Genomic DNA, 18,367 nt, shown 5'->3' on the forward strand with positions numbered 1-18,367 from the left:
AGAGAAAGGTCAGCTCTGCCCTGCGCGCGAGTCTTTTGCCTGCACGCGAATCAGCTCCTGTGCGAGAGCCTGCAGCTCTGTGGCACGTCAGCCTGCAGCGCGCGAGCAGAGGGTGGGGGGTGCAGGGGGCAGCGCGAGCAGAGGGTGAGGGGTGCAGGGGGCAGCGCGAGCAGAGGGTGAGGGGTGCAGGGGCAGCGCGAGCACAGAGAGAGAGAGAGAGAGAGAGAGAGAGAGAGAGAGAGAGAGAGAGAGAGAGATCGCGCTGAGGGTGAGGGGTGCAGGGGCAGCGCGAGAGAGAGAGAGAGAGAGAGAGAGAGAGAGAGAGAGAGAGAGAGAGAGAGAGACCCTACCTCACTTCCACGAAGCGGAACCCTAACCCTAACTCTACCTTATCTGCGTGAAGCCCTAATCCCTGTAGCCGTCACCCTTTCCTCTACCCTCACACGTGCTTGTTCTGGCTGCGTGCACTTGTCTCTTCCACCTGCCCTGCTTGCGCATGCACGGCCTTGTCGCCACTAACTCACTGCACCGCGTGCACTACTCACTACACCGCGTGCACTGGTTGTGGCCTTGCCGTGTCATCGACCTCCTGCGTTGTTGCTGTCCCCTACATCGCCAACCATTTTGCCTGCCCTTAAACTTAGCCTTTTGGGCTTCCTTCCGGAAACCTTCACACACACTTTAAAAAAAAAATTTAATATCAAATTGAATTACCAATGTGAAACCTCAAGACGAGGAAAACCCATGAAAAATACTACAAACAAGAAATCAGAAACAGTCAAAGTAGAGCTTGTAATGGCTAATAGGAAGCTCGTCCAAGTCATAGGCAACTTGGAGAGATTGTAGAATAGATGTCTTGAAGAAGGAAACATAGTCCACTCGTGCTAAAACATGAGGGAATTACGTGCTCTCCACACCGTCCAAAGCGCCCAGAATCTGACCCAGCCAAAAAAGTATGCATACGGTTGAAGCAATGGCGGAAGTACTCCAAAGATCTAGAAAGATCTTTGGAGTACGCGTGCGAAGGAGTTGTAGAGACGCAATTCACAAACTGTAGCGTATGAGAACAAGACCACAGTAAATGTGGAATGTTCTTAACTACTGCACCACATCGGGCACATCGCGAAGAGGCCAATCTTCTAGATTGGAGAAATTTACCAATCGAGAGAATCCCAACGACGCATCTCCACATAAACAGTCGCATGCCACACTTTCATGACTTTACTCCGCCACCATGTTACACTCTTGTTCATATTCCATACCTTATCACAGTGTTCATGGATCCAGGAGGACGACTGCAAATGACAACACACTTTCTTTGTAGATATGGAAGAGATCGAAGAACCAGCGTAGCGCCAATCACAAATTCGGTTTTCCATAACCAGCGGTGGACAGGAGATATGGAGTCAACCAAATTTTTAATGTTGTCCCACATGCGCCTATAGTGCATCCCAAGCCCAAAGGTAAGAGCAGCCTGTCTTAATGAGAGCACCTGTCCATTAGCGTCCGTTACATCAATTATGCTGTCAATACCTTTCTGGGAGAGAAAATAAGCCTGTCTAGGAGAGCACTGAACAAGAGTTTGATCAAAAACCCGACTCCAATGTAATCTTTCTAATTGAAGTGAGTTTCCACAGGCATCATCTGTACCATGCCACAACAATTCCTGTGTGACCAATTTCCAATCCGCCACAAGACTGGAGGCAAAGGGGCATCTAGGTATTGTGGCCTCAAACTTACCAAAAAACACATCCCGATACGACGGCTGCGAATGGCCAAAGGCAGGTGTAGAGACCGCATGAGAGCACAGAAACGCAAACATTTGCGTCCGAGGTTGCGTTTGCTCAACCAACACCAACAACAAAGTGGCCTTTCTTGCTATAACATGAGAACCCAAATGTAGAATATTCAGACCACCACAACGCTTTGGAGTACATAACTTATCCATCGCAAGCAAACACAGACCCTTAGGAAGTAGACCAGAAGTGCTCCAGTTTCCGAGACATCAAGGTCTGAAGACGACGGGGTGGCCAATGCAACATAGGTAGGAAAATTTGCATGTATGCCACCAATATGGATTGTACATGTAGCGACCAAGTGGATAATTTCCAATAGTGCAATTTAGACCTCAATTTGTTCTCAACCCAATCCAATAATTTTGCATTGTTAACTGACCAAGCCAGCGGATATCCAAGATGTCTCACATTTTGATCAGGCTTCACTATCTCACCTGGCCATAATACCGAGTGCCAATCCATTTGACGCAACGGTAACAATTAGATTTTCGGAAATTCACTTGCAGACCTGCAGCCAGCCCATAAAGATGTAATGCTTCCATGATGCATTGAACATCCTTAGGTCTATTTCTAGGTCAAAACATGGAGTCATCCGCATACACTTGCGCCACAAAATGATCACAAGACGGCAGTTCCAATCCATGCAAATGCCTAGACGCGGTTAAGGAGTCCAGATACAACAATAGAGGGTGCGTAGCAGTAGCATATAACATAGCACTCAAAGGGCAACCTTGCCTAACCGATTTACCAAGATTCCATAAGCGAGTCAGCTCACCATCAAGAATTCCAGCAGATTGACTATTCTCATATAGAAAAACCTTCACACACACACACACACACACACACACACACACACACACACACACACACATAGACACACACACACACACACACACACACACACACACACACACACACACACACACACACACACACACACACACACACACACACACACTCTTTCTCCAGCTTGTTTGGGTTTCAAAGGGCCTTCGCTTGCTTCTTTGAGGCTAAGAGAGGCAAACTTGAAAGGGTCAGAGTCGGGGGATGTGGATAAAGAGTTAGGGGGTGTGGATAAAGATCAATTTATTGGCTACCCTCTCCCTCGTATATTTCCTCTCGTGTAGTATGGCACCATTTGTTGTCATACAAGAAGATTTAGAGCACAAATTCGGTGACCGTATTGAGATTCTCTTTCAAAGAGGGACCGTCGGCCACTTGATCGAATGTTCCTATGCTTGTGTCAACGTTTGGGACTGGCTCACATGCACTCTAGTCAGTTTGGATGAAGGCAAAGTGGAGGACATCATCTTGCTCAGCAGAGGTACTTTCATTGCTATTTTGTCATTAAAGGAGCTTGCCTTTAGAGTCGTAATCCACACTCCTGCCTCGGGGACAGATTGGTTTTTCTACATCTGTGGTAGGAGGATTTTACATTAGCTACTTTTAAGGACGGATGTGAGGTCCCGAAGTATCTTGTAAAAATAGCTTTTCTAGAGCTGCCTGCACAATTAGACATGTTGAGGCAGATGGGTTCTATTTTTGGCATACCATTCAAGTGTCTAGTACAGCTTTAGATACCTGTGCCATCTATAAAAGTGGCGAGCATCCCTTCCAAAGTCTTTCTAGATGCCATCACTTTTGAGTGGAAAGGGTGTTACACTTGCAGAGGATTGTGATTACGGGCAAACCGAACCAGTACCTTGGATGTCATGAGATGGGGCATGTGGTGAGGGATTTCCCTAGAGGGCGACAACTGAAATAGATTGGTTGTAGGATGAGACAACCCTCACATCTTCACTAGAACCAATAGAGTTTTGCACAATAGTAGGGCCCTACGCGACAACGTGATAGAGAATATGGGGGCCAGAGTCAGCAGCAGCAGCAGATCGTTGATCAAACACGGAGACAGTGGCAGGCAGGTAGACAGGTACATGCATAGCCTATCCTTGTTTATAGATGGGTAGTGAGAAAGAGGTTGGGAGAGGCAGAGCAGCTCCCAAAACAAACCCTCTAAGGAGAGGTCACCAAATCAGGATCGAGAGGAGGTCCTAGAGCAGTTGGACAGAGGGATAGAATAGGAGGATCAGTAGTCGGTAGTAGTTCAGGACCAGCCCGAGTTTCCCCTGGATAGGCGAGCTCGGCAAACTTTGGATCTCTTGGAGATTTAGTCACAAGAGTAGGCACGATTGAGGGGGATCATGAGAGGGAGTCTTCTCAGCTTGTTGAAGAGATTGACTACTCTAACAGGTTTTGCATCACCAGTAGATGTCCCATTATGTGAGATCTTGCCTACACAAGTCTTTGTGGATGGCCCATGGAGATCTCCAGATGTTTCTTTGAGGAGTGGGCCTCTATGTGTCGACTTGTTTTTCCTGCAGTTGTCAGGAACACGTCCCATTTTCCTTGGCCGAGGGAGAGCACCCATGATCAGATTTAGAGTATGGGTTCTACATGAGGACTCCTTTTGGACAAGGGAGGCTGTTTATGATACCATAATGGTTGAGGCTAACTACTTTATGTATATTAGACAATTTGCAGATTTGTTTGAGAGCCAGTTTAGTGAGGCCTTGGGGAAGTTGGTTTGGTCAGAGAGATGTACATCTTGGTACCTTCATTATGGTTGAGTCTGCCCTTGATCCCCGGAGTCATGAGAGAAACTCAGCACGTTGAACTTTGTGTTGATGTATGCTCGTGTGTGCGTGTGCGTGTGGTATGTGTCGTGTTGGTAGCATATGTTAGTACCTAGTTCTACACCCACTATTGGGCACTGACGATGTTAGTGGGGATGTCGTGGTATTTAGTCAATACTATGCATGATGGAGCTGATGGTTATATTGTCTTGTGGGTGACTACCATGAGTCTATACCTTGCACTTTCCTTTAAGGGTGATTCCTAGCTTATCTTGGATTCATCTAGGTATATTTTTTAGTCTTATAGCGGGACTTCACATCGTGAAGCTTTCGTTCGAGTTACGACCAGTTATTTGTGGTGCGTATGCCCTATCAACTACTTCATTTTTATGACAATTTTTCCGATTTAATGCTTCTTTTAGTGCTAGGCTTCGTTATGGCTGAGTCCGTCCTTGATCTCTGGAGTCATGACAAAAACTGAGCACGTTGAACTTTGTGTTGATGTTGCTCATGTGTGCGTACGTGTGGTATGTGCAGCGAAACCGCGAAACGCGTTTCGGCTGGGGTGAAACGTGAAACGCCTAAAACGCCTGAAACGTTTCAGCATGCAGGTGAAACGCCTAAAATTTTTGGGGGTTTTTAACATGTGCACACCTATTATGTATATATATATAATACTACATACACCCAAAATTGGCGTTTCAGTCATACATTTCACCGAGGCTCCTCTCTTGGGTGAAACGTTTCGGGTGAAACGCCCCCGTTCTGGGTCTGAAACGTTTCGCGGTTACGCTGGGTATGTGTTGTGTTGGGAGCATATGTTAGTACCTAGTTCTACACCCACTATTGGACATCGACGATGTTAGTGGGGATGTCGTGGTATTTAGTCAATACTATGCATGATGGAGCTGATGGTTATATTGTCTTGTGGGTGTTGCTAAATTGGCTTTATCTTACAGAAAAATAATTCTAAATGAATTATTGGATTTATAAGTGAGAGGGTTTTCTCGCTTGGAACACCAAGGAAAAGTAATTCTAAATGAATTATTGGAATTTTAAGTGAGAGGGCTTTTCTCACTGGAGACATCTGAGTACAGAGTATTCCTAGTGCGTCATTTAAAGTAATGACGGGAACACTGAGACTGTAAGGCCACCAGGAACGGGTACTTCTGATGCGTCACATCGGATGGGTGACAGGGAGCATCGGAAAGACGTATCCGACCATCCGGGAACGGAAATCTCTGATGCGTCATAGGATGGGTGACATAGAGCATTGTGAAGGAGATTGTACCGTAAGTTCGGTAGAAAAGGACTAGGTGATGGGTATTCCTGATGCGTCACAAGGTGGGTGACGGGTGCATCGGAAAGGGAATATCCAAAGTCGGGAGGAAATTCCGAACTGTGTTAGAATTGTGCACAAGGAAAAAACAAGCACTTGAATGAAGATGGGTTCAGAGGAAACTTTGAGGAAAAACAGATGCTTTTTGAGAAAGCGGGATTGCCTTTCGGGAAAGCAGATGCTTTCTCGCGAGGAAGTCTATGTCTGCATTGCAACTCTGCATGTGATTGCATCCAGGGACGCCTGGGAAGTGCTGCGAAAGCATTGTTTTTAACTTATAAGGTTTTATTGAGTTTTTGGACAGATTCAGACCATTTTTAAAGGTGACCGACCGCCCACTTAATAAGTGGGCAGCCATCTGATAAATAAGGCAACAGATCAGCCAACGTTTTCTCTCTCTCTTTTTTTGGCAGAGCAACGAAATTTTTTTTTTGAAAATTTTGAAAAAAAAAAAAAAAAACGGCCGCAATCTCTACGCGAGCAGCTATTCGTGCCCATGGCTAGGAGATATAAAAGCATCACATGCCCTTACTCAGAGGGAAGGACCAATCTTTGCAAGGAGGAGATGTTGCTGCAGATTTCAGCCGTAAAGAAGACGTTGCCGATGATGCCCATGGCTGCCCTAAGTGTACCAGATGTCGTCAAGACCCAGCGCGCGAGTTCCCTCGCGAAGAAGTGCCTATGGAGCGTGTTTCCATCGCGACAAGCTGCTGTTTTTCTCTGTTTTCAGCCCATAAACGTCGTAGACGGGGCTGATTTACGAGAAGGAACCCGAGAACACACCTCTTTTGTGTGTAGGATTGGAAGAGAGGATTTTCTATGCAGAGATCTCTTCCGGGGAATTGCTTTTTCGAGAACCGAGTTGCGTTTCGAGCGTCGAGACTTTGAAGGTAACGATTTTCATGTTATGATCTCTGAGTATTTGATTGCAGGTGTACTTCCTCTTCGTGAGGGAGTAGGAGCAGAGGAAGGTATGAGCCTCTGCAGGAGAAAAGCGCTCTGAGGAACTAGAGCCAGATCAGCCCAAGGGTTTCGTACCCAAGTTTGGGAAGCAGATCCATGGATTGAAGGGAGGTAGACTCTCGAGATGTGATCCGGAAGTTGAAATTCCCAAGGAAAGGACTTCGTGTCCAAGAAAGCGGAGTTACTTTGCAGAAACAGTACTCTGGAAACAGAGTCGGAAAAGAGTTGCAGGGATGCCATGCCCCGAGTCTGGAAGGTGTGATCCAGAGGCGAGAACCTTGGTTCTCAAGGATTTGGAATAAGGAATGGAAGTTCCTTGGAATAGGGTTTTGCCCTAGGAATCGGAAGCCGAGGCTTCCAGGAACCATCAAGTCTTATTCTAGAACGAACGTGGTAATACGTTCGGTTCAAGTGCTTGTATAGACTTCTCCTCAGTAATAAAGATACTATTACGGGGGGGAACCAACCCATCTTCTGGTCCCAGTACTGTGTTGATCTTCTCACTCTCTATCTCTCTCTCTATCTATTTCTCTCTATATCCTTTGGCTTCAGTACTAAGTGATAAAGTCTATTTATCCGAATGTATTTTATATTGTTATGCGCTCCCGTTTGTGACAATGGGTGACGACCATGAGTCTATACCTTGCTCTTTCCTTAAGGTGAATCTGGGCTTATATTGGATTCATTTCTCCCATACTCTGTAAGCTCCTTGGAAGCCCCATCTCTCTGGAGTCTGGCTCTCTCAACATCTCCTTGGGTTGAAAGAGTTTCCCTTTCTCTTTAACAGCCATGATCGCGGGTATGCATTCTATCATGTGTGCTAGTTAAGACACTGTAAGATCATCTTTCAAGAAAATCCGTGTTTGCTTTGGTGTAAGCCTCTTCTTGAGGAAGTGCTTCCTCTTTTCCATGGTAACCAAACGAATGATAAGAGCACGTTCCTTGGAGGTTCCCTCATCACCTTCTCCTTTCTCACCCACTCTCCATACTCTGGTGTGTTTTGGCTCCATGATTCCCATACGTGCATAGAGGACTTTTATTTCCTCTTCCACATTGCTGGTGTCCTTGACACCCGTGATGGGTACATGTAGAGCATGTGCTTTCTTCCTATGCTCTTCCTCAATTTTCATGGTGATGATAGAGGTGGCAGTGGGATTTCATGTTTACCTTTTTTGGCCACTTGGATCTATCGGTCCGCTTCCTCTTACTTGCGTCTTGGCGTGGGTGAGCACCTCTACCCATGAAGAAGTCTGCTGTGCTGCCTCCTCCTCCTCCGCTTGGATGGTGAGCACTTGCCCCTTAATGTTATTCAGCTCTTCTGTTATGGATGGCTGAATTTCTCCTTCTTCAAGCTTGGTCGGGGAAGACATGTTCTCCAACTCTTCCTTTAGTTTGTCGATTTCTTCATCTCGTGCCTCCACTTCACTTTTTGAGAGAGGAACACTCCACCTCTAGAGCCGCGATCTTCTCCATTAGGGCCCTATTGACGATGTTGAGGGCACTATCTTGTGTGCCAAAAGGGCTTTCTTGAGGGCAGCCTCCACCTTATCCCTCATCATCCTATCATCCTTTGCCATCAGCCCTTGCTTATCAACAATAATGTTCATGGGGTAGAAAATGAAGGTACAGGATTGCCGGATTGCTGCCGCGTGGGCATATGAAGGGCTGCCGCCAGTTAGTCTCATGCGAAACAGTGCTCAGGATGGGGAGATGGAGGGAGGGCTACACACACACACACACTGTGGTACTATGGTATTCTTGTGGACCATGGGGCATAGCCCTTGTTTATTAAACTAGGATCTCTAGTAAGGATCTATCTGGCGTGCCGAGCGTGATTTAGTTCACCTTCTTCATTACACGTGAAGGCGGCCTCTCCTTCCCTGCTATGGATCTCCCCACTCATGGGTATCTGCGTGCCGATTAGAATGGCCACACACACACACACAGGAAGGCGGCCCGGCTCACTCATGCTCCTGCTCAGAGGACTGGTAGTCCATCCTCCTTCCACTATTTAAACAGTTGAGGGCGCATCTCTGCCCCTCACTTAGCCCGTGTTGTTTTTTTTGAGAAGACTTACTGCTTGCTTCACAAAAGGAGCTATGGAGCTCACTACTCAGGTGTCTCAGGTTTTTTTCTACTACCCTGGCTTGCCTAGCTACTGGCTATGTTGGAATTTTTTTGCTTTAGGTTTACATTAAGCATTCATCTGCTATTCGTTGGCACAGTAAGGTAAGCACTAAATACTTGCCTCAGGCGTATACTGCTTGTGATCATGTTGGGTTAGGACGGGTTTCTCGGTTGTCGATTACTGTCTTTTTTTCACACTATGCGCAGCAGGTGTATATGCTTTTCATGAATGATATGTTTTGTATCTTTTACTCAGCATGGAAAAGGTTGTTAAGGATGGTCGTTAAAAATTGGCACTTACATCCACTGTTAAAGGAAAATTGGTGTTGCTATCGCTTGGCTGGCTTAAACCTAGAATTCACTTGCTGTTAACGAATTTTAACAGGCTGTTTTTCCCCGGGTGCTAACCAATGCTGTACTGGTTCATTACTGTACTGGTTCCTTACATTACTGGCTTTAATGAGGTAATTGCATGAGCAGGTATAGTTTGGGATTGGATTGATAAGCATGGATTAATGGTTCACTGTCTATAACCCATCGGTTGGGCTATGTGAATATGAGGTGTGCCAATTTGACTTCTTGCCCACTATGTGTGGGGGTTGTTGGCCCGGTTGCATACGTTTGCTCTACCAATTCACTAACTAGTTAATCTTTTACTTCTGCCGCATTCGCTTGGCAGGTGTAGATTCTGTAAAAAAATGAATCCATGACCTGTTGCACCTACTGCTTTATAACACACACACACACACACACACACACACACACACACACACACACAGAGAGAGAGAGAGAGAGAGAGAGAGAGAGAGAGAGAGAGAGAGAGAGAGAGATTAAATTTGCAGATATAATCAAGCTGCATTTTGCTACGAGGAGCTAATTATGATGGACACATCTAATGCCAATTGGCATCTAAATTATGCTGAGGTAAGACGTTTTGAGCATGAAGAAAGTGGTTAGATCCCAATTTCATCTTGGTTCTTTCCTTTTACAGGTGTATTATACGATAGGAGGCGTGGAAAGTCTTAGGATAGCAAAGAAGTATTATGCGTCTGCCATAAAGCTCAGTGCAGGCAAAAATTTGCGTGCACTTTATGGAATTTGCCTGGTAAGAAGTGAACCCTCAACAAGCATGAGACAGAAGCCAATGCTCATAGTCTTTTTCCTTTTGACAGTGTTCAGCTGCTATAAACCAAGCAAAGGGTCGGAATAAAGATGAAGAAAGTATAGATCTACAATCACTGGCTTCATCAGTTATACTGAAAGAGTACAAGGAGAAATGTCCAAAAAAGCTTGCATTAGTAACATCTGTTTTGGAGAAGCAGAAACCTTGACGCATATCAAAGTTCAAAAGCTAATTATTTTATCAATTTGCTATACAAAGTAAACATTTTCTTTTATTTGATGAGTTGTTATTGCTATCTAAAGCTCCAAAGGGGTAGGGATCAGCTAATCATAGCTAGTCTATGCAAGTACTAGTTTGAAATCAAGAGAGTATGCACTCAGTCCACCTTGCTTTTCCCATACATGTAATTCGAAGCAGCTGCCCCAATGCGGGAGTGAAGTGGTTCATTTTGTTTTGGTTGAGTGGCGTAGACCGAGAGTTAAGGTCGTAGGAACAATCCCAACAGACTTGAAATATCTATTCGACGAGTCTTGAACTCGAGACCTGTTATTTAAGTGGGAATTGGGATAACCAATCTGCCACACTTGGATAATTAAAAGCTTATTTCAACTCTCTCTCTCTCTCTCTCTCTCTCTCTCTCTCTCACACACACACACACACACACACACACACACACACACATTTATAGTTGTACAGTAGTGGCCATCCTCTGATCCCAACATAACGTATTGGACATGTCTTGGCTTCTTTGAAGGGCTCGACTTTTTCCAGTTCAATCCTATTAGGCTTTGACTTTCATTGCCTTGTCAATTTAAAGATCTTGCTAATCAAGTTCTTCTAGGTGCAACGGTTAGTGGTACACTTGCTTCACTGGGTCATGGTTTGATTATGCAAAAACCTTTGAGTATGGAACACAAACCTCTCTATATGATCTTTTAGGTGTGATGCTAGTTTCTCCTCTTAGAGGGCATTACCCATGGGCTTCACCTTGTCAGGACCAATACCATAGTATCTTGCTGTAGTTTCTTAAGCGAACCTTTAAACCTTTGCACCTTCGTATTTGAATTCAATTATTTGTCAAAGTTTTCAGAAAAAGAGAGATACTTATTGATTCTTTAATTTGGCAGTAGAATGTGGGTATATTTGCTTAATTTACCTTTGAGAATGTGGGTATATGTGGCAATAGAATGTGGGTATATTTGCTTAATTTTCAAAAACTGGTATTGTTGGGCATGAAACCTATTCCCTGTTAAGTTCTTGATAGATTATGGTGCTGGCATTACTGAATTTTGATGGTTTATGGTGTTGGCAAAGCTGGTAGTTTTTGGGCTATGGCAGTATGTGTTTAATTCTTAAATTTTTTGAATAAAAGCCCTTCCCGTTGAATACTTTATGTTAGCTTTGTTTTATGTCCTAGCTGAAACCCAGAAGTTCTTTTTTGAAATGCTTGGCTTACTTGATTGTGCAACTCATAGATATTGGAAAATTGGTCTCGAATATAGCATGCTAATTGTAGATCTTTTATGATTACATGGTACATAATGTGGTTTTAAAGTCTCTTATATTTAAGATTTGGCTTTGGTTTGACAAGTTTTTGAGATGATATTGTGATTCTTAAATGGTTTGGATTGCTTTTCTCTCTAGTTTTGCTCCCCTTGAAAGACAATCAGGTCTTGGTGGAAATCTTGAAACAAAAATTTTACTGGCGCTCTTTTGTATAAATGGCACATGGTTTTAAAAGGCCCCACTTCCATTGAAGGCATGGATGTAGTTTGGTGGTTTTTTCTGGCCCGAAATTTTGCATGATGGGGGGAAAAATATTGGTTGCATTTTATATTGTGGTAGAAGAATGATTTGTTTGAGACACCCTATTTGCTGTGATCTCTTGCTAATATACTCCTACATAGAAGTTTACTGTTAACGTGCTTGCTTTTTTTATTGTCTTATGCTGCCTAGTGCATGCATATGGAATGCATTTTACCTGTTTTCTTTAAACTTTCAATTGAAGTTGCTGGCACCCTCAACTTGGACAATCATACGATCCTTTAGCAATGTTTTACTTAGCTTTTAGGCTTTTTTGGATCTTATTTTTGATCCACTTGATAAAAAGGGGAGGGGGGGGGGGGGGGGGGGGTGTGATTTCTTTGGCTAACTAAATTGTTTGACTCTGCGATTTTTCCTTTGTTTACATTATTGTATTTTTGACTTTGAATAACGATTTTTTCTTACACAGACTAATGTCTCAATTGCAATTTGGATTGGGTGTATAGAACATATAGTTGATAACTTTTAGTATTTTAGGGTGTACGGTGTTTCAATTGATGCTTCATAACTCTATACGCAATCCGAATTATGGTTATTATTTTCTCTAGTACTTTTTAGTAGGTTATGTATGCATGAAAGTTTGTTGGTGGCACTAGATGCTACTCTTCCTTCGCTTCGGATTTCAAAACTTTGGCAACTCCGTTTCCTAATAGCTGCAATTAATGTCTATTGATCCCTTACATATCTTCTTACCTTGCTAAGAAACACAAGCATGTATGAAAATATGAAGAACTTAATGGTCTCTATTGTAGAGTTAACTTACTGAGTCATTTACCCTTCATTAGATATTGCTTAGAAACATTGGAATGTGTGAAAATATGAAGAACTTAATGATCGCTATTGTAGAGTTAACTTATTGAGTCCTTTACCCTTCATTGGATACTAAAGAGTTTTCTTTATATAGATTAGAATTGTTGGGGTTATGGCAAAATAAATGGTTGTTTCTTGTATCTTACTATAATCTAAACCTGTAGGCCACAAACATTGATGGATGGCATGAATGGATATTGGGCAATTGCTGCTTTGTCCTCATTGATGATTAAATTTTCAAAGAAAAATTTGATAATGCTATGAGAGTATGGGAGCGATCTGAGTTACTTTGTTGATGACTCTAACAAGGAAAATTGAAGGAATGAGACTCTTTCTATCATAGATATTGATTAGGAATAATTCTTGAGCTTTACTTCAGTGGTTTCTATATTTGAGAAGTGCTAATAGAGAAGTGCTGGAAACTGACTAGCTCTAGTTCTTAGTTAAAAAAGAGAAGACCTAATATCCTTTTTCAAAAGGTATCTGATAAACTTCTAAGGTGGTCATCTATATTTGGTTTGACTAAAAGAAAATGTTGCCCTTCTTTAGAGAGTGATCAACTGCTTACAAACTAAAAATGAATTATAGTAGTTTAGAAAATACAAAATTATTTTGATTATTCTAACAAATAATACACTTATTGCCATGCATATCAGAAGGGGATGATGGCCTTTTAATGGAAATGAAAATTTGATAACAGTTTTACAACTTTACTACAATTTTTTTGAAATAAATAGGACAAAAGATAATCTAATAAATTTTAATTATGACATGGATAACAACTGATAGATTCTGACACCTGTAATATATATCTAAGGCTAATCAAGTCTGTTGTCTTGTTCTTTTATATGGATGCATATGAGAATCCTATCCTTGTCTTAAGAGGTCTAGTTCAGCTACAATACGACCTTGAACATGTAGACTTAGTTCATCCATAGACTCACTTCTTGTCTTGATGTATAGGATAATTGTGATGTACCCTCATCCTGACTAAATTGTCCAAAAATGATTCGAATGTAGAAATTTTTTTGTGCAAATATTTTCCTGTTGTCTAAAGCTAAATGTCGTTTGAACATGATGCTCTTTTGTGTGTAAGTATTATTTTCAATACAACATACACATACACATACACATTCATCCACAAGCGTTCATGGAAGGCAAGCTTGATGACAGCAACTACACTGTGGAAATTCAAAATTTTACAATTTTGGATTTGTATGAATTATTGGATACAATGTTGGGCCAAAATGGTGCTGACCCAAAACCAACTACAACAACTGATCCAAAATATCCAAGTCTTGTATTTTCTCCATATGGTAATCTTCTATATTCTAGAATAGAAGAAATGCAAATGCATTGTATGATGAAGATAAGAGAGCCTGAAGAAGGGTTAGATGAAACATGGATTTCAGTTTGTTTGATTAGGGTGAGATGTACTAGCTTAGTAACTTTGGAATGTACATCAGAGATTCCAGTTTTCATGTATGTGACAAGATTGATCTTGGGATTATATCAATATCTCGCACTCAAAAAAATTATTTTGAAGTGGTTCATTTTAGAGAGAGAGAGAGAGAGAGAGAGAGAGAGAGAGAGAGTTGTGAGTTTACTAGAGGAAGATTTGGAAGCTCGGATGAAAAGAGTGGCAAAGCTTGCCATGGGTGGTCATCACAACACTAGCTTGTGAAGATTTTAGGCAATGACTCTGTTTCACTCTCAAACGGAGTGGTGATGCATGGGTACAATATAGATTTTGTCCCAAATTTGTAAGAGCCTTTAATGCTCTCTCTCTCTCTCTCTCTCTCTCTCTCTCTCTCTCTCTCTCTCTCTCTCTCTCTCATGTGGCACTAAACATGTGCGGCTATGATCTGGTGCTGCCAGCACGCGATTGCTTTTGCACTTCCTCTACCTCAACATGTTGGTTGCCTACTCATGCAACCATGCTGTGGCATTGTATATAAGCACCCACCACTATCCCATTGACAATGTAGCTGTTGGAATTAGGGTTAGAGGGATGCACACACAACTTGGAGAAGATGAAAAACCTCAAGGCACACAACAAATAATGTATTGCTTAGTGCGCAAATAGAAAGATAAGTTAGCTAGCACTAGAGTGATGGGCGTATATACAATGCACGAGGGAAGAAATGTTTTAGTGAGGGAAAAAGTCCCATAACGGTCCTAAGTGTGCTCACACACATTATTACCACATATATGGTAAAAAATTCCCTTGGGAGTGATGCGATGAACGAGAGCTGGCACATAATGTGTAGGGAAGTGCCATGCCCCGAGGACATAATCAATCTACAAAGAGAAGTAAACCCAAAACTTTGCAAAAAGCTTCAAACCTCCAATGAGACAATGCCTTTGTGAATAGATCTCCAAGGTTGTACTGTGTCAACACATAAGCCAAGCTAATCTCTGTTGATGAGTGTGCAATGCGGAAGGGAAGCATGGGCTGAGAGATTAGTATTTCAAGAAAAGTGTCAACAAGGGGTATGATGGCTCCATCGAATGCCCATCAAGCGATGACAGTATACAAAACACTTAGGAGGTAAACCCTTCGTGAGAAGGTAAGCAAGGTTGTCATGCTTGACAAGCTGGATGCACTTGTCCTCAAGCATCTTGCGATCTCAATGTGCTTTGTCTTCGCATGAAACATATGATTTTGTGCTAGTTGAATGACACTTTGACTGTCACAATGCAATATCAGAATCTTAGCATTAACACTCAAATCTCCCACTAAATGAGCAAGTCAAATAGCCTCTTTGCAAGCTTCAAAGGTGGCCACATATTTTGCCTCAGTGGTTATTGAGCAATGCAATCTTGTAAATGAGATCTCCATGCTATTGTATCCCCAACAAATGTGAAAACATAGCCACTAGTGGATCTTCTATTATCCACATTCCGTGCATCCGTGTATCCTTCTACACATGTCTCCTTGTTTACAAAGCATAAGCATTTGTTCCTTTTTACTGCTCAAATATCTCATTACTTCTTTCACTGCCTCCCAATGTTTCTTACTAGGATTAAACATGTATCTGCTAACAATTCCCACTACAAATGCAATGTATGGACGTGTAGCAATCATGGCATTCATCAAGCTACCAACAACAGATGCATAAGGAACCTTGGCTATTATAGCCTTTTCCTCCTTTGATTTAGGACAACTAGTTTGGCTAAGTTTTAAATATGGAGGTAACGGGCTATTGGATACCTTCCCCCTCTTTCATGCTTCTATGAGGTCTCAAGGTTTTTAAAGAAGTTACGAAGATCATTGCTTCTACACTACAAATGCTATGGATGGTATTCTTTTGATATTGCTCTTGTATGTAGGTGACATGCTTATTGCCGAGAAAATTACTAACATGCATTGAAGGAAAATTTGCAGAAGAACTTTGCTATAAAGGATTTGGGAGAAGCCGTTCACTTTCTTGGTATGAGGATTGTTAGAGATAGGAGCAAGAAGATGCTTTACTTATTTCAGACTGAGTAGATTTCCAAGATACTTCAACATTTTAATATAGAGAGGGGGAAGGTATCCAATAGCCCGCCGGTATCCTTGTTTTGTCCCATAGAGAGCCTTTCTAAGTTTGCAAACCATCCTTGCCTTCAATAACAAACCCTTGTGGTTGTTGCATATAAACATCTTCACGAAAATCCCCATGTAAGAATGCTATTTTGACATTTATTTGAACAAGTTCCACATTCTTAATGGCTACCAATGTAAGCACTGCAATCAACTTCATAACTGATGAAAAAATTCATCAAAATCAACACATTTTGCTGCTTAAAACCCTTGGCAACCAGTCTAGCATTGTACTTTGGCCTATCGTCAATGGAAGCGATCTTGATTTTGTAGACCCATTTGCAAAGAAGTTCATGCTCTCTTTCAGAGGTACCAAGCGCAAGTGTCATTCTTCTTGAAAGAATTGATTTGATAGTCACGTATATGTAAAATTTTATGTGATTACAATGTGTTATTATCATACACATAATTACACTTTGTATGATCACATTTAAGGTGGTGAATAGTGACTTGACAACCTTCAAAAAGCTTGTCGAACTTTTATGTTTTCTCGGTGGGCCTGACGGGGAAACATAAAAGTCCAAAGGGCCCGTAAGAATATAAAGAAGGGGGCCTGAGCAGACCTACAAGGACTCATTTTCAAACCTTAGAGAGAGAGAGAGAGAGAGAGAGAGAGAGAGAGAGAGAGAGAGAGAGAGAGAGAGAGAGAGAGAGAGACGACGACGACGACGACGATCTTCACAGGTAGGTCGAGAAGAGGGAGATAATGAGGGGGTCGTGTGGGAGCGTGCTCTGCGTGTTGCAATGTGTAGCAATAGCAGAGTAGAAGACCACACGACTCATGTGCTTGTATTGTGTGTAGGTTGTGTGGTAGCATGCGTTGTGTCGTGGTACACAAACAATAGCAGGGTAGTCGGACATAAGTGAGTATGTGCATTAGTTGTTCTACGGAATGGTGCTTACCACGGGAGCATCATCTTACGAGGAATATGGTGTCTCTGTGGTAAGTATTGACTCATCGTATGGGTGCTACGTCGGTAAGGCGACGATACTAGTATCAATATGGTGGGTCAACTTCCCTTCCCAATGCAAAGAAAACATATGGGCATCGGTCAGTAACGTGGCTATATGATGCTCGTACTCTAACACTCTTTAAATTTGAGCAGCACGTTGTCAATAACGCAGCTAAAGAGTCTCGTTTGTTAGCAGCATGTGTTGATGCATACATGCGATGTTCGGGTCATTGACCTGGCCATATGAACGCCGTATAAATTGTAAGTGCATATATATTCAATGTTTGTTTGAGTACTATACATAAAATACTGGGTTGGTAACGCAATCGTAGAGAGTATTTTCTTCATGACGTCTATAAATGTTCGTGTTGATTCTTTTTGTCAAACTATCTCATATCATATCATAACGCATATTTAAAAAAAATAGAATCATCATAATTATTTGTCAACTATCTCTTGAAGCACAGTCTAAACATAAGCCTTCACAACAATAGACATTATAATTTTGACTTAAAGTAGCATTGCATAGCTTATTAAAGAATATAAATGTGAGTTACAAATTTCACGTCTTGCAAACTTGTGACATCTTATGTTGAGTGTGTAGTCATTGTTTTGCTTTGTGTCTGTCCACCATTGTTTGTTCTCCTTTGCTAAATCGTTCACATCTATCATGAGGTCCTCTTCAATCTCAGCTAATTGTGCACTTAGATACACCAATGTTAAACTCACCTTTATCTTTTACTTCATAATCGTACGCTCAACTAGGCATTTCTTCCTCATAGCCAACACTTTTGATATGATACAATATCCTTTCATTGCAGAACAAGTAAACTAAGCTTTGTATGCTAATAATATGTTGTAAATTGTGCTATGAAAATACTTGTACATACTCCAATTTTTCTCAAAGCTCGAATTTGTTGCACATTATGCCAAAACTTTCATTACAAGTAGATGTAAAGTCGAGGAATACTCACCACCATTCACCATCCACCACTTCCATGTTGGTTCCTCTTTTGCCATTGATTGAACAAAATCATTTACAAAGGTCCTTCAATTAGTCTGAATGCACTCAATTATTTGCTGCAATTAATATGATCGTGAGCATTGAATGTATTGATGACATGATAGAAATCCTTGACCACCTATACATTTGACATTTGTTAGGGTAAGCCCAACTTGTGGCACCACTGTATGAGAAAGCTCTCTATCCACC

At 42.1% G+C, this 18,367-nt stretch overlaps 1 protein-coding gene across 1 annotated transcript in view; it reads left to right on the forward strand.

The window, feature by feature from the left end:
- LOC147451082 (uncharacterized) overlaps nucleotides 1-10,594 on the forward strand; it is a 51,565-nt gene extending 40,971 nt beyond the window's left edge. The window contains exons 7-9 of the mRNA XM_086520037.1: nucleotides 9,701-9,782; nucleotides 9,850-9,963; nucleotides 10,031-10,594. Coding sequence (XP_086376163.1) covers nucleotides 9,701-9,782; nucleotides 9,850-9,963; nucleotides 10,031-10,189 — 355 coding nt within the window. The 3' untranslated portion in view covers nucleotides 10,190-10,594. The remainder of the gene's footprint in view (nucleotides 1-9,700; nucleotides 9,783-9,849; nucleotides 9,964-10,030) is intronic.
- The last annotated feature ends 7,773 nt before the right edge of the window (nucleotides 10,595-18,367 follow it).

The sequence above is a fragment of the Adiantum capillus-veneris genome, chromosome 9, assembly GCF_014529385.1.
Source record: "Adiantum capillus-veneris isolate H3 chromosome 9, ASM1452938v2, whole genome shotgun sequence".
Lineage (NCBI taxonomy): Eukaryota > Viridiplantae > Streptophyta > Polypodiopsida > Polypodiales > Pteridaceae > Adiantum > Adiantum capillus-veneris.